The sequence below is a fragment of the Miscanthus floridulus genome, chromosome 3 (assembly GCF_019320115.1).
Source record: "Miscanthus floridulus cultivar M001 chromosome 3, ASM1932011v1, whole genome shotgun sequence".
NCBI lineage: Eukaryota > Viridiplantae > Streptophyta > Magnoliopsida > Poales > Poaceae > Miscanthus > Miscanthus floridulus.
Window position 1 is genome coordinate 137,517,209 of NC_089582.1, and position 22,669 is coordinate 137,539,877.

General features: G+C 40.6%; 2 protein-coding genes across 3 annotated transcripts; one reads left to right on the forward strand and one right to left on the reverse strand.

Moving 5' to 3' along the window:
- The first annotated feature begins 242 nt into the window (after positions 1-242).
- Positions 243-13,046, forward strand: LOC136542571 (uncharacterized). Of its 2 annotated transcripts, XM_066535073.1 has the most exons (25): positions 243-794; positions 1,132-1,473; positions 1,631-1,763; positions 3,139-3,314; positions 3,674-3,747; positions 3,873-3,908; positions 4,012-4,102; positions 5,480-5,539; positions 6,040-6,241; positions 6,398-6,594; positions 6,935-7,036; positions 7,162-7,272; positions 7,794-7,859; positions 7,940-8,038; positions 8,381-8,468; positions 8,555-8,679; positions 8,800-8,931; positions 9,005-9,097; positions 9,762-10,070; positions 11,098-11,282; positions 11,374-11,476; positions 11,625-11,770; positions 11,928-12,007; positions 12,127-12,269; positions 12,690-13,046. In XM_066535073.1, the coding sequence occupies exons 1-25, from the start codon at positions 324-326 to the stop codon at positions 12,801-12,803; spliced, it is 3,678 nt and encodes a 1,225-aa protein (XP_066391170.1). In that variant the 5' UTR covers positions 243-323; the 3' UTR covers positions 12,804-13,046. The 2 variants fall into 2 exon arrangements, with proteins under 2 accessions (XP_066391170.1, XP_066391171.1); XM_066535074.1 differs by lacking the exon at positions 5,480-5,539.
- A 934-nt stretch (positions 13,047-13,980) lies between these two features.
- LOC136542573 (uncharacterized) lies at positions 13,981-21,974 on the reverse strand. Its single transcript, XM_066535076.1, has 9 exons — positions 21,575-21,974; positions 20,975-21,118; positions 19,695-20,846; positions 17,733-19,439; positions 16,541-17,650; positions 16,068-16,172; positions 15,723-15,812; positions 14,817-14,927; positions 13,981-14,739 (listed from the first exon to the last, which is right to left on the reverse strand). Exons 2-9 carry the CDS (start codon positions 21,032-21,034, stop codon positions 14,251-14,253), a joined length of 4,824 nt encoding a protein of 1,607 aa, XP_066391173.1. The 5' UTR covers positions 21,035-21,118; positions 21,575-21,974; the 3' UTR covers positions 13,981-14,250.
- Positions 21,975-22,669: the final 695 nt, after the last annotated feature.

Below are 22,669 nucleotides of genomic sequence, written 5' to 3' on the forward strand. Positions count from 1 at the left end.
GCTCATATGCTTGTGTTTGTCACCGTATGTTATGCCGTCGGATTAATGTCGCCATGACATCATTTCACCTGCTTCAGAAATGAAGAATGAAATAATAGTTGAAATAGCCCAGCTCAAAACATATCCACAAAATGGGCCTGACCCAACATACGTACAAAATGGGTCCAGACGAACATAGTCTGCTAAATGGGCTCAGCCGCCTCTTATTTTCTCCGCTCTCTTCCCCCCGTCGTCCCAACCGCGCCCGCTCCTCATTTCCTTCCTTCCCCAAACCGCCTGGCAGTCGCCACGAGCCCACGGCCTTGTAGCCGTGGGCGTAACCCATGGAGATTACGGAGGAGCAGCGGCGTCGCTCCGAGGCCAACCGCCTCGCCGCCCTCGAGAAGCGCAAGCGCCTCGCAGAGGCCGCAGCCGCGGCCGCGCCTTCCGAGTGGAGGCTCGCCCCCACATTCCCTGCCTACGACACTGCCGCCGCCGCGTCCTTTCCCGCCTCTGGCGCCCCCACATTCCCTGCCTACGACACTGCCGCCGCCGCCGCCGAGTGGAGGCTCGCCAAACGCCCAAGAATCGCCCCGCCCGCGCCCCAGCCTCCGTTTGCGCCGCTGCCCCCGCGTCCTTCCTCACCGCCGCCGCCGCCGCCGACTCCGCCTCAGCCGCCGGTGGGGTTCCAGGTTGTGCTGGAGGTATGCAGCCCCGACGAGTTCTTGGTGGCGGTGGGGCCGGTGGAAGGCAGGGCCTACCCCGGGGAGGCCGAGTGCCTCGGCGCCGTCCAGGACTGTCTCGCTGCGGCTTCGGTACGGTTTGCATCGGTTCTTGCCTTTGAGGAATAGACGTTATTCCAGTTTCTGCTTTGATCGGAATGTGCAATTCATGAGCTACTCCCGAAATTCGGTGTTTTCTTGGATACCATTATGCTTTTGTTTGCGAGATTTTGGTGATTTTCGTGTTTCTTGACACCAGTCTGTCAAATTCGTGGACATCGGCGAGCTTTTCTTGATAAATAGTTTTTTTTTGAAGGATTGATAAATAGTTTTTCTTTGGATCCTTCTTTTTCCATCTGTTTGGATGTTCTTGATAAGGATTTTGGTATGCAACTGGAACTCATTTTTCCTTCAATGTTTGCACTGTTAGGTTGTACAATACTCTGCAACGCAGTCGCTAAGTCAAAGCGCACATCTTCGTCCTGTATTTAAGCTTGTGGACTATGATGTGGTGTTGAAATGCCTTAAGAAATTACCTGGAGCTTCTGTGCAAGAAATACCTTCTAGCACAAAGAGAATTATTCAGGATATACCTAGGTATCCTGGCCAAAAGTGGGCTTCTGATGAAGAAGTAGATGAGCTTCTCAAGAAGCTGCCACAGCAAATAAAAGATGCTCTTTTACCTTTCCAACTTGAAGGGGTGATGTTTGGGCTTCGAAGGCGTGGATGCTGCCTAATTGCAGATGAGATGGGGCTTGGCAAGACTCTCCAGGTGGGCATATAGCATGAATTCTTGCATAGTGCAATCCTTGCTGTTTTGTATATGAGTGCTTTGGGATATTCTTGTGGTGTACATCAATATGAATAGGCTTACCAATTTGCCTATATTAAGGGAGTGAGTGAGCATATTCTCATGCACTTTAATGCAGGCGATTGCAATAGCATGCTGCTTCAAGGATGAGGGCTCTATATTAATAGTATGTCCAGCCGTATTGCGTTATTCTTGGGCAGAGGAATTGGAACGCTGGGATCCTTCATTTATGCCAAAAGATATTCATATTGGTATGAGACATCTTTCTTTTTGTCGATGTGAAAGCTGGTTTTTATCGCACTTTCGTTATATTGTTTGATCACACATTATGTATCGTAACCCTCTAAGTTCTTTGCTTGCTCTTTATTCAGGCTGAACTCTAAGGACTACTCCCTCCGTTCCAAATTATAAGTCGCTTTGAGTTTTTTGGTACATCCATTTTGCTATGCATCTAGATATAATAATATGTCTAGATACATATCAAAATAGATGAACCAAAAAAGTCAAAGCGACTTATAATTTGGAATGGAGGGAGTATATGCTTTTCAGTTATAATATACCGTTAGCAACGTGGTCATCTAGTGAACCATGTAACCTTTAACTTTTATTATTTCAATTCAATCTCACCTTATGTGTGCATAATGTGAAAAATAATGAAATTTTGCTTTCATAAGTTGATTGAAATGCTATAGCCCACATAACATCCCCTGTGAACTATCAAAGACAAGATCATTCAGATGTCTGATACCTAGTGTCTGCTTGGTCTATCTAGGTTGATTTTTTTCTTCAGTTTGACTTACTGACTTGTCTTTGGGATTTTCAGGAACTTTTGGATAAGCTAGCATTTGAACATATTTTAATGAGTTATGTATGTTTTACCTTTTCAGATCAAAAGATGTGATATTCAATCCGAAGCTAAGCTAGCTGCTAAGTGCTAACATAAGTTCAAATCTAGAATGCTTTTGGTTCTTTAAGTGTAAATTAAATGGGTTTATTATCGAGAAAATAACTTTCAAATCATAGATTTGTGCTTTGGTTGTAAACTGCACTAGTATTAATGAAAGATCACTGTTTTACAAAATATGGCTAATGTTTTATCACTTCTCCCTTGTGTTCTTTCCTATATAGCTTCCCTAGATTAGCTCTTTAACCCACCTCGGGCTTCCTTCTTTGTGCAACTACTTTTGTACAGTGTTGTCCTTTTATTTTTTAATTAATAAAGCAAACAGTGGGGGCCTCCCCTGCTGTATTTTCTCTAAAAAACTTCTCCCTTGTGTGATTGACTTTCTAGTTCTGAATATATTCTTTTGATCTTTGTTTCCAGTTCATATAGAGGAAGTATCAAGTGCACAATAGTATATTGGTGCACATATGCGCCAACTCAATCTCACCCACGGGTCCAATATGAAGGGCTGAAGTGAGGTGGACCTAAGTCAGCCCAAAAGGGATGAGAGAACTCCCACCTCGAACTTGAACCTTTAAGACTGAATATTTGGATCCGAAGGATGTGATTGAGCTTTTGCATATGTTTCACCAGTATGCTCTTGTGCACCTGATATTTCCTATTTTGTATAAGGACCATATGTTTAGATGTTTAAATTATATCTATTATTTTCTCATTTTCAGTATTTGGTCATCAAGACAGTCTTGAACATCTAAATGCTACTCCAAGGGCAGTGATTACTTCTTACCAGATGCTAAGTCGCCTTAGGGAAAGTATGGTGAATAGAACATGGGCACTGATGATTGTTGATGAATCGCACAACATACGCTGCACGACGAAACGAGAAGAAAAATATGAGGTATTGATGTTATCATGAAAAAAAATAAACGATCTCATGTTTCAGTACAAGCATACAGCTCTCGAATGCCCCAATCTATGAAGGAGATTCTGTTCCTTGTTATTTGACCCATCCTATCATTATTTTTAAGATCATGACTTTGTTAGGCTTACTTTCCTATATTACAAAAAATTGACTTCGAGATGATTTAGTGAACTTCCACATTTCTTCATCATTCAGCTTGATTCTCCACATGCCTATGCGCTTGTATAAAAAAAGGGGAACTAGTTACCACATATGATTCATTTAGTTTTCTATTACTAGTCTGAAATATCAACATTCCACTTGCTTCTTGTATTGACTTGCTTGCCTTGTGATAGACAAAAGCTGTGCTGCATCTAGCTTCAAAAACTGATCGCATCATATTGCTCTCGGGGACACCCTCTCTCTCAAGGTTATAAAGATATCCATCGTACTCTTTGAGTTCCTTGCGCTATTGAAATTGTACTCTTTATATTTCATCCGTGATGCATGAAAATAGTTGTCTCTTACTATTTATTTTCTCCTAGGTGATAATAGACCTTTTGATATCTACCACCAGATAAATATGCTATGGTAAGTAAAAGAAAATGGCATCTTATTGTCTTGGTCTTATGAAGCTCTTTAAATTGTTCTGTTGCAATATTGTTGTTAATCACCCTACCCCCACTGCTTTCAGGCCCCACATGCTTGGTAGAGATAAATTTGATTATGCGAAAAAATATTGCTTGCTGCATGTTGCACGAAGTTATCAGGGGAAAATATTTAAGGTATGTGATTCCTTGGTTTGTAAAGGTATATCACTGTTACTAGTTCTATTCCCTAAGCTATGGCTCCTATGGGCTGTCTGCAGAGCTGTTGTTCGCTAAGTGGGGTAAAATCTATGCTGTACATGTAGAAACTAAATATAGCAAACCATGAAATAATGCATGAAAAACTTTTTTACTAGTTTTCCCCCTTTAAAGAAACAGGAGTTCTGCAAACCAGTTAATAGTTGTAGTGGTTTATAACAGAAAAACCCTATAGAGCAGGTATTATAGATTAAATGCTACGAAAGAGTGGTTGGATAGATGGTTGCAAGGCAGGACAATCTCTGAACTCGCACCCAATCTATTCAAATTGATCTCCAAAAGAGTGGTAAAGCAACGCACGGTAGCCCAGGCCCTGGACAGTCGGCGCTGGGTTGCAAATATTAGAGGGGCTTTGACTGTAGAAGTGTTAAGAGAGTATCTGTTTATTTGGGGGCTGGTTGATGACCTGGTTTTACAGCCAACAGTTCCTGATCAGCATAAATGGAAGCTATGTATTACTGGAACATACAGCAGCAGGTCTGCATACAATGCCTTTTTCCTTGGAAGCATCAGGTTCGCGCCTTGGAAGCATATTTGGAGAAGCTGGGCACCATTGTGGTGTAAATTTTTTGTTTGGTTGGCCATTAACAACTGGTGTTGGACAGCTGATCGCCTGGCCAAACGTGGGCTTCCTCACCCGCCAGCATGCCCGCTTTGTGATCAGGCCGAGGAAAATATTCAACACATCCTCATCTCATGTGTGTTCGCCCGACAGATTTGAACCCTGATTTTACAAAAGCTGGACCTGCTGTCTTTTTCCCTTCAATGATCTAATATTCGCTTCTCTAGTTGGTGGTGTGGCATCATCAAAGGCGTTCCAAGGGGTTCGCGCAGAGGCCTCAGTAGTCTGATCATCTTAGTTGCTTGGGAATTAATAGCACTGAAATGCTTGTGTTTTTGAAGGTGCTAGGCCTAGCATAAAGGTGCTGTTTCAATCTGTGGCCAATGAGAGTAATCTTTGGTGTATGGCGGGAGCTTCGGCCTTACATGAGTTCCTTGCTAGGTCGTTGGTCTTGGATTCCTAGGTCCTTGGTCATTTGAGGCAGCTGGTCGTGTTTCCCTAGTTTCTTTTCTAATATGCTGTATTCACTAAACCCCATGGGGGGTGCCTGGGAGGGGGGGTTTCTTACTTCCCTCCCTTTTGTATCTTTTTATTCTTCTTCTTAATGAAATGACACACAGTTCTCCTGCGTAGTTCAAGAAAAAAATGCTACGAAAGAGAAATGAATTTTGCCGCTAGTATTTTGTGGAAACATTTTCTTAGGTCATTAAGGCTGTAATTTGTTTTATATGCAGGACTTCTCTAAGGGTACGCGGTTGACAGAGTTAAATGTTTTGCTCAGTCAAACTGTCATGGTTTGTTCTTGCTCTTTCAGCCACTTAAGCTTCATTTCATAGCTTACTATGATCTATTACTTCCGCTCCATTGTGGTAGTTCAATCTATACTGTTTGTTGGTCTGTTATGCTAACTCATGTATCTACACAATTAACTATTTAACGATACTAGCCCTTGGGTTTCTTTTAGCCACCAATTGCACAGTACTTTTTTTTGTTGCTGATGCAATTCCTTAGCCCTCTTAATTGAATTTTTTAATGGTTCAAAGGCATTTGGCAGAGAAGTGTTACTGTTGGCAAATATTCTAGCAAAAAAAGGTTTACTGTTCTATAACCTGATTTATAAAGAAATGAAGTGCTCGTTTCCTAATAATATGCTTGCCATTATTAAAGACTGTTGCATTGTTTGTCACAAGCCATGCAATCACATGATATATTATGTTGAGATTTGATTGCTTATTAACGTCTGCTCCGTCACAGCTAAAGTTAGCTGCTTCATCTGCTTGCTTCTGTGTTATAGATTAGGCGGCTGAAGGAGCATTTGTTGAATGAACTGCCCCCCAAGCGGCGACAGATTATTTGGTTGAAGCTAAAGGCACCAGATATCAGGGCAGCCACATCTTCATGCGTCAAAAGGGTGAACTCTAGCAGTTGTAATGGAACTCTTACAGTTGAATTGCCCAGCAAAAGCAATGATGATGAAAATACAAAAGAGGAAGAAGGTATATCCATCGTGCTAACTGCAAACATGAGTTTTCAGTTACATATATTAATGAGTTTTAATATCAACCTGTGATTTTTCTCTCTTCTTCGTCCACGACTAGTATGATGGTTCTGGTAGTTCTGCATAAATTTGGTTATCTTTATTTTTTATCCAGATGATGATTGCAAGAAATCTCCGAGGAATCTCACTCCACAAGAGATTGGTATCGCAAAATTATCTGGGTTTAGTGAATGGTTCTCAAATCATTTCATCATGGATGGATTTGGTGCTAACCATAACCTGGATCCCCAGTCTAGCTGTCAGAAAACAATAATATTTGCACATTACTTAAAGGTTCTAGATGGAATACAGGTAAGCTGTTTCATGTTTCTCATATAGGCCTTATCTGTCATCATGCTATTAGGTGGTTTGTCCTCACTTAAGGATGTATTTTGATTGTCAATATATTAATGCTATTCGATCCCATTCACATATTAGACAATAGCATCATGAACTATGGACAAGGGTTCCAATCAAAATTATGATGGTTATCTACTTCCGTAGTTTGAAATGTATAAGCCTCAGTACTTCTCAAGAACAATTGAGATTTACTGCGATCATGCTTAAGTATTATTAAAAAAAAATTATTGAGTTTGTTGACCACCGGAATCCAGGATGAGACAATTTTATACGTTCGTCTGTTTTCACATAGGTGTTTATCTCTGAGAATGGGATCAAATTTGTTCGCATTGATGGAAGCACACTTCAAAGGGAAAGGAAAGAAGCTGTTGATTCTTTCCGTTTGGATCCAGAGGTGCTGCCTCCAGCCCCACCCACCCACCCACCCTTTTGTTGTATTTTCCCCACTTTTCCTATTCCATATGTCCTCCCAAATTTGGTTTAATGTTTATCCATTTTATACTTTTTATTTTCAAAAAGGTGAAGGTTGCAATAATTGGAATTACTGCTGGAGGTGTTGGTTTAGACTTCTCGTCTGCTCAGAATGTTATTTTTGTGGAGCTCCCAAAATCAGCTTCAGAATTGCTTCAGGTCTGTAGCCTTTTTTTTTCTCTCTGTTTGCTGTTGCAATTTTTTTTTTCAACCATTACAGAATGCAGCTTAAGTGGTGGAACATATTTGGTTACTTTCATAGTTATTCTGGTAGAATTAGAATTGAAATGCCAATGTGTTATTCTGGTAGAATTAGAATTGAAATGCCAATGTGATCCTGATTGTTAATTTGTGCACACATTAGTATTCCCTCCGTTCCAAATTAGAAGTCTGTTTTGGTTTTCTCCTAAGTCAAACTTATCTAATTTTGACCAAGTCTATACAAAAATGTAACAACATTTTTAACATCAAATTAGTTTCATTGAATCCACCATGCAATATGTCTTGAGAGTGCACTTATTTGGTATTGTAGATGTCAATATATATTTCTATAAACTTCGTCAAACTGTCAGAGTTAGAAAGTTTGACTTAGGACAAAAGCCAAAGTGACTTTTAAAATTTTGGAATGGAGGGAGTAATTAAGAGGTTGCTGAGAATATCTTTCACTCTGTTGCTATTAGGCTGAGGATAGAGCTCATAGACGTGGCCAAACAAATGCGGTCAACATATATATATTCTGTGGAAAGGTCAGTTCGTTTGTTTTCCTTTGCAATTTGTTCTGTAACTTGTCATTGTAATAGCAAACATAATAATGTTGGTCTTGCAGAACACATCGGATGAATCACACTGGCTCCAGTTAAACCAGAGTCTGTTCCGTGTCTCGTCTTTGATGAATGGAAAAAAAGATGCTGTAAGGGAGATTGAGGTAGGTCACACATTAAGACCCTGTTTTTTTTCTTCACAAAGTTCAGAATATTTGTCGTTTGTAAATTGCCATGCTATACTATCGTTTGGCAGATTGGAAGGGCTGTTGTGAGATCTAAGCTTGTAGTGTGTAGCCACTAGCCAGTGTCAGTTAACCTGGGATATGTACCAGCCTAACAGGCAACATTCAGTGCCTTAATAAATCTGATAGAGTACACTAAATGGAATATTAGCCCCTTAAAAAATCTGATAGAGTACACTAACAGGCAACATTCAGTGCCTTAATAGTTTGTATGATAAGGATCATTCCTCTTTTATCTATTCTTCGTTCTTTCTTTGTAAGGTTGATCAAGTGTGCCAACTTGAGGAAATCAAGACCACCGAGGAGGGAACACAATGCAAACTTCATCCTTCGGAGAATCATAATGCAGGTAAAACTAATGCTGATTGCTGAACCCATGTCGATAACTATCTGATTTTACTAAAACAAATGCTGAGTTGTTTGAGGTTCATGCAGATTTGACCCATGGACCAAAATACCTTTTGGAAAGTGATGATTTGTCCATCAATGGTTTTCTTGGCATCGAAGATTTGGAACTTGACTCGGATTTCACCATTAGGACAATTCCTCTTGAATTTGAGGTAAAAAGGAGATGCTCCATTTAATATTTGTCAATTGCTTCATACTTGCCACTTGTTATTTCTTACTTATTGATTATTGATTGACAAATGATTCTTCATGTGCTTATTTCCCTATATTAGGATGAAAGACCTGGCACATCCTTGAAAAATAATCCAACTCCAACAGTACTTGAAGACAGATCTTGTATTGATGTTTCTCTTTCGCCAGCTGCAGCCTTTTGCTCTGTGATTTCTAGTTGTAAATCAGTAAAGGTGATAAACTTTCTTTGCTTTCTTTAATCATATGACGTTTATACATAACAATCTAATTGCTGAAAAATGTTAGGCTCGTAAGAGGCTTTCTGGAAATTCTGGGTCCTTAAGTCAAGCTGCACCTGTTCCAGATTTTCCAATTCAAGTGGAATCTCTGCGTTTTGAGGTTAAAGCACTTTTTTACCTACTTGTTTGTTCTATCTTTTGTCTGTTATTGTGACTGTGCTCTTTCTATTTTTCGAGGTTAAAGCACTCTGAGACCTAGGAATATTAGTTTTTTCTTTGATGTTATTATGCTGTGGGGAGAGGAGGGGATAACTACTGCAATGTCAGCCCTTTCATAATCTGCACTCGTTTTAGGAAATGGCAGATGCGTTTCGTGTTCTCTTAGGTGAAAAGAATATGATTGCATGTGCTATGCATGCATTATCGTTAATGGGACTAAGAGGCTTTTTTGTTCTTGTATTCGATAAAAAATATGACAGTTGTAGTTAGGAAGCTAGTCGATTTATTTTTCTGTAGGATATTGACGTGGCTAGCTTAGAGAGGAGAATGGGAATGGGGGGAAAAGAATAGTGGAGATAGAGACTGTTGAAGGCGTGGGGCTTGTGAACCATCCTGTTGCTGACTCAACTATGCATGTGCGCTGGATGGCCATGTCAGTGAAGCTTGAACATGTAGCTGTCCCGTGAGCTAAAATCACAGTGATTTAGGTCGAGAAAGTTGGATTTTATCTTTTCTTGATAGCGAGTGTGTAAAGCATGCTGTTTCATAGTTAAAGATGAGATTTTCTTCACTAAATTCGTCTGAAGTATCATCATCTTTTGCAGGTTAGCCGGCACACAGGCCGAATCCACTTGTACAGTTGTGTTCCTGGACATGATTCAAGACCCAAACCACTTTGTGAAAATTTTCTGCCAGAAGAATTGAATTCACCTTTATGTTCTCCCAGTGATGTTAAAACAAGAACTCTGCTCTTGAAAAAGATTCCTGCATTTTGCAATGTGTTCAAGGCATTCATCAAAGAGTGGTTGGCACTAAGACCAATTGATCAGAATAAATTGCTTGGAAAGCCATTACAACTTCCCTTGAGCCTTGAGTTGTGTTTTCTGAAAGATAGCATCAACCATAGCATAGAAGTATGGACCTGTTGACTTCATTTGATTCTTCTCTTTACACACGCAAACCGGCTTTGCTTATGAACATTGCACGCCATGTTCAATAACAGTTCTGTTCATTTTTCTTTTCCAAAGAAATTCTACATATCTAAATGATACACGTCTTTGTTCAATGATACAACATGCAATTATGCGGAATTTGCTCAAGGATGTCAAAATATTCTGAAATCCATCTTCATATTAACACCACCGAAAATCCCCTTCTGGCAACCCAAATTATATATTTTGGATATGGTAACTACTACCATATTGTACTTTAGGTAGGAATGCTGGAACTGGTACATGCTATTTTAAGTTTTTGACTCTATGTATTCTGTATCATGGCACATTTTGGTATAGAATCATAATTGTTTATAGCCCACTTATGTCACCTGACGCTGTTATTATAGATCAAGCTACTTAATTCAATTAAAGGGTTCAAATAGTGTTCAGTGTAAAACAAGATTCACATGGGTATAACTTTGTTAGCCTATTACAGTTGCTCAGGCCTTAGTTAGCATTCAGTGCTGTTTTTTTCACATTCGGCTATTGTAATGTTTTTACCTCTTGAAATGTTATTAGTTTTGCTACACACTGAAAGCTCATTATGTCCAAAGCAAGGGCACACAAAATCATCGTGCTAAAACAGTATCTGTACATATACGAGAAGCAGCACTCCATGCATGTCACCTTTTGCCAGCTGTACTAATCAGTAGCAGAGCCAGAAGCTTTTAGGAGCCCAGGCGATCCTTATTATGCAAAAATAGTTTGCTAGCAAATTACAGTGTTCTTCTTTGATGTATAGATATAGATAATTTTCTTTTGAACTCTTTGCACTCTTATGTCGCCTGACGCCGGGGTCGCCGGGCGGTGGCTCTGCCACTGGTACAAATAGTATTTACCTATTTTTAAAGCTTTGCATGAAATGCACAAGTATTTATTTTGGTGTTCCTCAGCTTGATGAATATCTCTGTCACTTTTTCCTTGTTCTGGTCTGCTTTCATTTTAGGGGATACTTAAAGGGGGAAGTAAGAGGCGTGCCGCACCATTGAATGGTGTCAGTAATCCTTTGCCAGAAAATGCTGAATGGAGACAGGTGGTGTTGCGTAATGGCACCTGTAAAGAGAGACAGTACACTCAGGGCTGGACCATTGATGATGAACCTCTCTGCAAACTTTGTCAAGGACTTTGCAAGTAACGACTCCTTGTGTTTAGAAGTAAATCCTGTTTTGTTATTATAAACAAATAATATTTGCTCACAATAATGTTGTTTTACTTGGTTCAGTGGAAGGCTTGCAAAGTCACCAGAATATTTTGAAGATCTATTCTGTGGTCTAGCTTGTTTCCAGGAATACAGGTTAAGAACCAGTGGCAGGGCCCTGCGGCAGGTGAGTCTTCTTTCTGCTATCCACATAAGTGAACAATTTTTGTAGGTGGGGTTGAATAGTTAGGACTAATTTTCAGTTATATAAAATCAAAGAAAGTTGCAAATTAATTCATATATATGTAATAAAGCTTCTTGGTAATTATCTGCAGGCACTGTTTCAAATAGAACGAGGTAAGTGCTCCCAATGCAAGCTCGATTGTTGCAAGCTTGTCAAGCACATTAAACCCTTACCCTTGGAAAAACGAGAAGAATACATCAGAAAGGTTGCTCCAAACATTGCGAGTAGAAAGAAACTGTAAGTGTTGCACATTGATATCATGCTTTTCCATATTCTTTTGCATATCTAGGGGGCTAGCGGAGTCATGTGGTTTAAACTCTTTGAGTATTATCATGTATGGATAATTATCCTGTTAATTTGTTGCTTTGATGCTGATTTCCTGCATCTACCACAGCCTAGATAAGCTTGCCCATGAGCCAATTGATGGAAATGCTTGGCATGCAGATCACATAATACCTGTCTATAAAGGAGGAGGTACGGTATATGTGCAAAAGTTTTGTGCAGTTGACTCTTGAATGGCATGATAATCTTTCGGATAAGTTTTGTGCAGTTGATTGTTGAATGGCATGATAATCTTTCTGATTTTCTGTCAGGGGAATGTAAACTTGAGAACATGAGAACACTGTGTGTGGCTTGTCATTATGAGGTCACCAGAGCTCAGCACAAGGAACTAAAAGAAATAAGAAAGAGGGCTAAAGAGCACCTGAAAAACGCCTTGAATAAACAAAAGGATAAAGTTAGTAGTCTCTCCTGTAGACTTTAATTATTTTTGTATCATTTTTGCAAATAAAAAAGAGCATTTTTTCTTTTGAGCTACGTACTTCTCTGTGAAAGCTAATAGAATGAGTAGAATGATTTCTCCATTACTATATGCTGTACTTATACAACAGTGAGTGTACATGTAAGGGAAAAGAATTAAAGTGTTCTAATGTCATCTAGCCTAAACAATACAGGTTGTACATGCATATATGATCTGCTATTAAGGCCAATAATGGCCGAGATATAGGAACTAGTGATGACTAGGATATTGCCTTTTTAACACTCTGGACGACCATATGCAAATTATATGTTGTTGCCCCCTTTTGTGTATTTGTTTCTCGTACGTTGGCTTTTGTTATTACTATTATTCCATTTCTTATCTTTCCTTTCACTGCAGCCAAGTGAAGCAACAGAAGAACTAGATGACGAATTTTTGCTGGTAGCCGTCCCGGGCAGTGCCTACTCCTTAGGATTTCCTGGCAATGTTGCTGATGAAAAAGCTGCCGAATAGGGCATCTTTCATGTACCTTGAGGTTATTGTTCAAAAAGGTTGCTGGTCTTTTTCAACATACATATACTTCATCTTGTCAGATGTTGCTGTATGGAAATTTTGAACTAGTTTAAGTTACATCAGGTTCTGATAAAAAGGGGGAAAACAAGAGTTTAAAACTTTTGTACATGCAACTGGACATTTTGTTTGTCGTTTGCTATTCCCTCCGTTCCAAATTGTAATTATTTTGATTTTTCTAGGTACTCTGCCCATAAAGAATGTAAATTTCACTTTTCAAATATTCTCAAATTTGACTAGATTTACAGAAAATAGTATTATTATTTGTATCTCTAAATAGGTTCTTTATGAAAACATAGTTCATAATTAATCTAGTGATACGTCTTACGCATTATAGCTTATTATGTTTTTTTTATATATTTGGTCAAAGTTAATACTGATTGACTTATTGAGAAGTTGCATTCTTTTTGGGATGGAGTACGTAAATTTTGCTACCGTATCTAGATAGATCATATATTTAGATACATATCAAAAACTATGTACATGGATGGAGTAAACCTGTATGATTTATTTAACGTGTTAACAAAAACGAACTTGTGACATGCAAAGCTCCCGAGTAGGCTAGTATAATGCTACGCTACGCGAGACTTGGGAGGAGCACGGCCATGGTACTGCTCCCGCTTGCTTACTGCAGTTGGGAAGCGGAAAAAAAACTGCTCATGCTCTGCTCCCTTGTCGTCCGGTACCTCGCCGCTGTTCTCCGCCTCCACCGCCCTTCTCTCCTGACGCTCTCCTATCCCCGGCTGCCGCCTCCACCCTTCGCCAATTCACAGCCGGCCGACCTCAATTTGTGCTAGAAGCACGATTCTCTAGTGCCGACCACGATCTGTGCAAGGAGCTCTCGATTCACCGCCATCAAACCTGGCTTGGCCACTTGCTTACTTTATGCTGCTGTGGCCTGGAGATGGAGCAGCAAGAAGCTGTACAAAACAGTTTAAATGGGGACCTAGAGCGGCTGGAGCAACAAGCAGCAGGAGCTAAAGTGACGAGAATCGCTTTAGAGCGCTACCAAATTGGCCCCGCCGAAAAAACTGTTGCGGAATCCCAATCCGTCTCCATCGTTCAAATGTTTGATTGACGACCTCCAAACTGAACATGTCGTAGTTTCAAAACTAGTAAAAGACAGTAAATTATGGACAGTTCTTTTCTTCCATATGAAATCAGATTTTTCTCATCAGTCTTTTTCTTCTGTATTTCTGTACAAACAGTGCATTGCTTCCATACATGACTTATTTTTTTATCTGTAGAAGATTCAACCAAAATATCTGGTCAGGAAACCTTTTCGGCCAATTTCCCTAATGTTTCGAGAATCAGTCTGAAGCACCATCCTTGCAAAATAGTAAATTCAGTAGCTCGTGCTATATAAGTTAGGTGAACTACAGAGCCGATTTCATGTCTCACTGCAGAAGAACTCCTCGGCTCTGTCCAAGAAAGAAGCTGGGATCTTTCTATGCAACATGAAGCTCGATGAAGCTTCTTGACCTCTTTGCTTCAGAGGCCCATCGTCAACTGCTCTTGTTCCCCTACCATCCTTTTGAACCTTATTTCTGTTGAACCTGATGCCCCCTGAAATACCCTTCCCAACAACTGGCCGTCCAATTTTGCGGCTTATCCTTGTTGGGATGTCACCTTGTGAGTTCCTGATCTCCAGAATGCTTTCATTGGAATTGTTTCCAGAACCATCCACAGCAATGGAATCTGGAGAATTTGATCCAGAAGTTTGGCAGGACTTGAGCAAGCAACGCAGCATATCCGTGCTTATTTCCTGCTGTACAACACTTCGGTTCTGATCGCAACCGTAGCAAACGGCGATCAGAGCAGCAGCCAAGATGGGCATCAACTCAGGGTCGCTGAAGAAAACAAATGGCAGGTCGCACACCTGTTTTCTAACTCATCAGATTTTTCGCACAACTCACAGAAATTGAAAGGGACATGGCTACACAAACAATTATTTACCTTGTGAAGTATGGTGGGACTCTTTCCCCACCGAAGAACAGCTTGGTTCCCAGCATGGAACAAAGAAAAGTAGCCAAGAAGTAGCAGTGACTCTAGAAGCAGCAAACCAACCTAAAAAAAATAGCACAAATACTTAAACCTGAGAACAGGGGAGCGAACAAAAGGTGCAGTTGTTAAAAAAAGCAGCCATTTCAGGAGAAAAGTGCAAACAACAGTCAAGCATGAGATTCAGAAAATGGCAGTATGTCCAAATTTCTTGGTAATAATATCCAAAAGGGTCACAAATGGTCAAGACCGACAGAAACTATAACATGATCCAGTACCCCAAGTCATCAACTTTCTACGACATGCATTCATAATGGACATTACAAGGTGGAACATTTTATACGCACGCTATTTTTTTATAACAAATATGCACACTATGAGTCATATATCTAATGTAAAACGCCTGTTCAAGAAGTACAGATAATATTAAGACCATAGTTAATTAAAAAGAGAGTTAGTTTAAGACCATAGTTAATAAAAAGAGCTGGTAGCTATATTCTAATGTCTCCTCCAGTGACATAAAAACTGCCACCTAGTCAGACATACAGCAAACTACACAGGCGCAACTTGCTATCATTATAGAGAAGGAAGAACTGAATGTGCAAAACTAGTAGAAAGTATTGCACAGAAACAAGTTGAAAGCGACTGAATGTGCAAAACAAGTTAAAAGTAATTGGTGCAACTTGCTATCATTACAGACAAGGAAGAACTGAATGTGCAAAAACTAGTAGAAAGTATTGCACAAGAACAAGTTGAAAGTAACTGATGTGCAAAACAAGTGGAAAGTAATTGAAAAAAAATGGATATTTTAAACTTAAAATCGACCACAAAAGAACTCATGTTGGGAATAGATGAAGACACCTGATCGTTTGGCACTCTCCATTTGTTCATGCAATGACTCAGAAGGAAGCTGATTAAATGGAAGAACTCCATCTTTAGATCTGATCTAGCCTGAAAATAATGCATAACCAGTAAGAAAACAAACTTGTGGAGGTAAATAAAAAACATATGTAATATTCTAAAGATTCCCATAGCCATATTGTGGGGTTTTCCAGACAGAAAAATTATGCCTGGAACCTGTCTATAACTAAATTTATAATGTTATCATCGCCAATGATTAGTGAAAGAAAGCAGATAAGTTTGCGCCTGAGACTACATTGATTTCAGTCACTGATAACATCCGTCCTTTTCATGAAGAGCACTTACCAGCATGTGCTGCAAAAGGGTTATATCCAAACGCGCCACATTATTCAAAACTTTCAATACGCCAGTGGCTACTTCTTCAAAATTTGACGGAAGAATCGCCAATGTCTGAAAAACGAGTTATTTAATTTTCCAGCAAGATCCATAAAATGCAATAAACATGCAAGATTTACTCTGCTAACTACAGAAGAAGATAGATTCCCATGGCATGAAAACTTTTGTTTCTGCTTATGTTGTAACAAAAGCCTAATAAGAAATAAAAGCACGCTAGAAAACGTGTACACACCATTTTAACATTTTTGTTACAAGAACACAAAGTACCTATTTTGATGATGTGGTATACCCATTGCTAGGCATATCAAATAATCTAAATGTGCGTGTGAAAAACATAAGATCTATACAGATATTTAGTTTGGAGACAGCATAACAAAATTACTAAAAAAAACATTGCACCTCAATATAGCAGGTGGACAAACCTGTTCCGATGATGACCTGTTGTTGTTTGCCTGGAGCAACACAGCAGTCAAAAGTGATGGTAGACTAACAAGGCCAGTCTCAGCCATTGCAGAAAGTAAGAGCATTACAGGCTGCTTAAGATTCGTCTCATTGCCTTTTCGAGGACTATGATACAATGCACATACATTATTCACCTTTCTTCCTTCAAGAAAACTGTCCACCGTGCTATTTTCATCTCCCTGGCTAGGACTTTCAGAATGCTTCTCTGTAGTAACGCCCAAATCAGACGGTTGCATTGCTGAGTTGTTCAGGCCAGCAGAGATCACTAATAAGTCTTTACTAGCTTCATCAACCAATTTTCTGTCCACTGGAATGCTAAAGTCATGTTGTCTACAGGATTTGCTATCTTCAGCCAGTTCACTGTATATGGTTGGCGATTTGGCATCACCAGATTGATCAAGTGTCATTGATTGGCACCCCACACTGTCCTGTGAACTAAGATATTCATATTCTTGCACTATATTTCCACCTAGTGTCCTGCATTTGCAGGACTCCCAATCAATAGTAGACAAATTTCTGGGTTTCGATGTTAAGACAGACAAAAGGTTGAGACCAAACAGTATAGATGATGGGAGTGGGGATCCTTCCACCTGTGGCCTATCATAAAGGGCAAACAGATCTCTCAGACGATGTATTATTTGATAAGCTACAATCAGTTCTATCAAACCTCCCTGCATTTGAAGTTGTTCATCATTGATGTGTACATGGCCAACGATCATGGTCACAGTCCATAAAAATCCATCTAACACTTCACCTGATGACTCTGTATTCTCAATTGATGTTTTATTAGACAGAAGATTTGAACTTCCAGAGTTGGATGCTGCCACCTTAATATAATTCTCCAGTGATGCTGATAGCATGGGAATAATTGGGGGTAAAAGATTTTGTACTAGAAAATAAGTTCGATTAGCTGGAAGTGAGAGCAACACTCTCAACAGGCGCAAAAGGTAGACAGTGACTTGACAAGCTCCAGGCTTTGAAGTATGTGATGCAGGTAATGCGGACGCAATGAAGTCAAGCAAACCAACTTGTCTTGATGCATGCAGCTCAAGATCCTTCCCTTCTAAATACTAAACCAAAATAAAGAGAAAACGGTATTAGTAAACATAGTTAGCACTATAGTACAAACAATACATGAGGAATGAGAAGTACCTTTGTTATGTCACTGACAATCAAACCAATACTGGCAGCACCTTCTTTTCTAGCTTGGCGAAGTCTCTGAAGGTCTTGAAGCCATCTACTTAACTTAGCTTTGGCAGCTCCAAGAGCAGCCCTGTGCGTTATTCCTGTACTTTCACCTATGGATGGTTCAATAAATTCATGCTTTAGAGCCATTAATCTCTGGCGAATCTTTTTAATCCTTCGTTTTGTCAGCACATTATTTGATGACTTAGCCATAGAATCTGCAGCGCTGGAATTGCCAGTTGTCTGTGAATCTTCTCCGCTGTTAGCAGAACTAGAACGGTTTTGGCCATCTTTACTTGGAAAGCGACGCTGAAAAGGTGAAGGCTGATCCCTAAGATCCATTGAGGCTCGCTCCCGTATTTGTTCTAGGTAATACTTGCGCCGCTGCTCACTTTCACGAAGCTTTTCAGCTAACTTTTGGGCTAAAAGTTCAGCTTCCTCTTGTTGCGCTTTTGCTCTTATCTCTTTTCGACGTTGTTGTTCTGCAGCCCTTGCTTCTCGTGCAGCACTAGATGCTTTGCGCTCCTCTTCTCTTCTGAAAATAGCTTCTTCTTTCTTGCGCTGTATTTCAGCAAGGCGCTGCATCTTCTCAGCTTCCAGGAACTTTCTTCGTTCCAAAACAGCTTCTTCCCTTGCAGTGTCCTCCTTTTGCTTTGTTTTGATCACCTGTAGCTTTTCAGCTCTCCGCATTTCAGAATCATGAAGTTTCTGCCTCAGCAAGAATTTCTTGTTTTCTTCATTCAGTGATGTAATAAAACGGACCTCATTGACCTTAGTACTCTCATCACCAGCTCTTTTTGCAACCTGAGCAAGATATGCTTCGTGACGAGATTCGCCACGTTGATGGCGTGCATTCATTACTTCTCGCAGTTTTGAGCTGCGCACAGCCTGCCACTCATTGACACGATGCAACTTTTCAGAGGTACGCTGTAGCCTCTGAACCCTCTCGCTCTCTAGTTGACTCCTGATTCGCAGCGCTCGGGCATGCTTTTCTTCTGCTTCTTTTTTCATATCCAAAGCACTTCTTTTTTTCTTTTCAGGAGACATCAACTTGTCATGTAGAACACGAGCACGGTCTGTAACTTTTCTTCCAACACCAGGAGAATGAGAAACACGAGAACTCCGTACAGGAGATTTCAGTATATCTTCCCAGTTTCTTTTCTCCTTCCAGGCATCCATGGACTTCCAAGGTGCTGTAATTTGTTTTTCCTTTTCAAGATGAACTGTACTCTTTTTAACAACATCGGTTGACTTGAGCCTGTCAAATTTGTTTTCTGGCAACTCCCTGTCCTTCTTAAAGGTGTGTTTCTCTATTTCAGAGATTGGTTCTAGCGACCCTCTTCTACTCCTTGCAGAATAGGAAGGCATACTTTGTGGATACGATTTACCAGACTTGAATGCATCCCTACTTAGCTTCTCGCCAGCAATATTTTTCTCACTAGTATCAGGAAGTTTCACCTGACTCTCAACTTTCAAACTTATATTCCTAACAGTTGCTGATGCTGTAGTCAGCTTTGACGAGCTACCCAAAACTTCTTCAGAAGAGCTGGATGTAAATCTCTCTGCTGTTATACCAGCCTGCTTGCATGCCAGTTCCAATTGGATTCTCTGGAAGGCCTCTAGAGATGAAGACAGTATTTCTTGCCTGTGTGGAGAACTTGTCATCCTTCTGACCTGCTTATAAGATGTACCAAACATGACTTTAGAGCACTGAAATACAGCTGGAAAAATTTATCACGGAAGGAAGGAAAGGAAAACATGCAGCTATTAATTTTGTAAGAGTTCTCAATCTAGCAACACATCACAGTGAAGATACCATTCAATATGCATGCCCTACATCAGCAGGCTTTTCCAGTATGTCAATGAATCATAATAGACGGAAGTGAAAATAAAACACAAGAAATCAGTATGCCTAGTGAGAAAACAGACCTCCCAAGACAAGGCATGAGGTCTCCTATGGTCAGCTTTCACAGCCATTGGCATGCCCTCCTTTGGTACACCAGGAGATTTTTTGGTATTATCAAAATGCTCTGCTCTCGATTTAAGTTCTTGAAAATCGGAAATAGCTTCTTCAAGGACAAGTATGGATTCATTAATCTGTTCCATGTCACATTCTAGTTCACAGAGGAGGTAAAGTTCATCACCAGCCCTATTCAGATTCTCAAAAAGAAAACACCATAGCCTCTGCCTGAATCTTTCTTTGCTCTCAGCAGTTTCAGATCCAAAATCCGCAGAAGCAGAAACTGGTGCTTGGTCATGAAGTAATGTTCTACCTTCCATGGAAGATGTAACTGGAACTTCATGATCATTATTGGAGCAGGATAGGGAAACAGAGTCAGCTGAGGCTGTTGAACCATTAACATTTGAAATACTCTTATCATCATTGGGTGTCTCTGTTCCCTGTACCATAATTGGAGATGTCTCATCAATTGTAGTTGTCGTACAAGTGTCCATCTCCACTTTGAGTTCACTTGCATCTTTTTGCACATTTTTTAGATGTGCAACATCTTCACTATGTCTGTGGTCTCTAGAAGAATTATTATCTCTGAATGAATCTGACGGTAATGATAGACCTGGAACTTCATCAAAGTCTCCAAACTTGACAGGAGTATTGGACAAAACACCTACTGACTCTGTTTTGGGAGAACATTTTACATGCTGAGAAAGATCTGCACATTTTGCAGGACTGTCTGAACCGGTGGTGGGTTCATGAGGCAGTGAAGGATCTACATGATCAGCCAGATCATTTTTGGGAGGTTCACTTATTTCTTCAGCCACCACCAGTTCTTCAGGTCTTTCAACTATATCCTCTGAGGCTGAAGCATTTAAGCCACTATTCAGGCCACTGACACTAGTGCCTAAATCATTGCATCCTTCACCAACATTTGTTGTTTCTCCACTACCAGATTCATCAACACCAACATTAGCATTTATGCTCGGAGGTGGGTGTTGCGGCTTGTCATGCCACCTTGAGCTGTCACTGTTACAGTTAGCACGTGACCGTGATGGTAAGTTTGGAATTTTATGGCTGGAACCACCTGAAGACCTCTGCAATGTGTATTTTGAGCTGGACCGATGCTTCTGTAAAATGGTTGTATAGTGAATTAACAACAACAATAAGAATGGGCCTAGCATAATAATGCAGAAACATACGAGAAAATAATGACCAGAGCAAAATAAGAGAAAATAAGACAGGCAAAGAACATTACCTTTTTCACTTCAAACCACCCTGATCCCAGGTCATCCACATCGCCATTGTCATTATCCATAACCAGTTAACCACCGAACGATTATTAGTGGTTCCTTAAAGCATTCTTGCTGTCCCAGACAACAATTTCGTGATAATACACTTGCTGCCAAGGAAATATTTGAGCTAAATTATTTTTAGCGTGACAAAAAGGGATTGCAAAATCACACATTTTTCAAGACAGTCGATTGGTGATTATGTCTAGTCCCTTAGCTAAGAACTACTAACTGACACAGACAAGAATCGCTAAACCCTAAAACCAAAATGCCCTATAAGTTTAATAAGGAACTACACAGAAGAGGGGTTCACTTGGATCATTGACAGATAAACACCCAAAATGCACTATAATTATTAAGCACGCGAGAAGAACCTAACTGAACAGGGACGGGTTAATTGATGGACTGGGTTAGTGGGGCACCACGAAGCACAAAGAACTACAAGCTACAACCAACACAACTGGCGGAGAGAGAGAAATGAGCATGGACTTGATCGAGAACAGCACCAACTCTTCAACGACCAAAAATAATCCGTCCGTCCGTCCAAGAGGGCGAGGATCACTCACCGACACGAGAAGGAACGCGTCTTCACCGAACCCCCGACAGAGAGAGGAGCAGCGGCGGCCGAGGATCTGACGGGGAAGGAGGTAGCGGCGGCGGCGGCGCTGCGCTTCGCTTGGCGGCGGCGAGGCGCTGGGCCTCTTGGGGTTAACGCCCTGTCGCTCAGCGCAATCGAACGACTCTCACCGACGCCTAGTTCGTAGCTCGCCAGGCCCAGTGAGGCCCAACAACGCCACAGCAGTCAGGAGCGCAGTGGAAAATTCCTCCCTGACCCCTGGGTCGGCCGCGCTCGCCGACGCTCTCCATGTCCGGCGATGCTGCCTTCGTCGTCACGGCCCCCGGCCGGTCTCTCTTCCCGTGCTCTGCTATGTGCTCATGGCCTCCGTCCGTACCTCTCCCTGTGTGCTCTGGCCTCTGGGGCCGGGAGTAGTGGGATTATTTATATATTTACCATCGTTATTATAACGTGAGTAGTATAAAAAATACCATTTCAGTGACTCGTCACAGTGTAATAATAGTAAATATGTAAATATCCCGGAGCAGTGGGAGAGGAGCGGGGCTTCCCCAAATCCCAAGGAAGACCTTGATGTGCATTTGGCTTCTAATTGCTGCAATTAATATAATAATTGCGTGTTAGAGCGTCCTGCACTGCATCGCCTTTAGTTTGTTCCAAATCGTTACCTGATCGGTTGATACATTTAAAGAAATCAATAGTTGGCGATGAATATAAATAATTTATATTATCAGATTCACCGCGACAATTTTTTTCGTAATGTACAATTAATTTTTATTTAAAATGCTGTGTTTTCTATGAAATTGCTAATTAAAGTGTTACTTTTGTAGATTGCGTCGGCATCCTAAACGTAAATGCGACCTTTACAAAAGAAAAATCACTGCCGCATGGACTTAGGAGATGCTAATTCGCAGCCGCACTTTGAATATATTTAGGGAGATTTTTCATTCAAAGGAAAAAATAGACACCGAAAATGGAGCCACACTCAAATTTCAGCCCAAGATGACTCCAACCTGAAGTCCTGAACCCATCAGCAGCAAGATGTACAATTTCTTATAACATTTTAATGTAGCAAACAGACCAAACT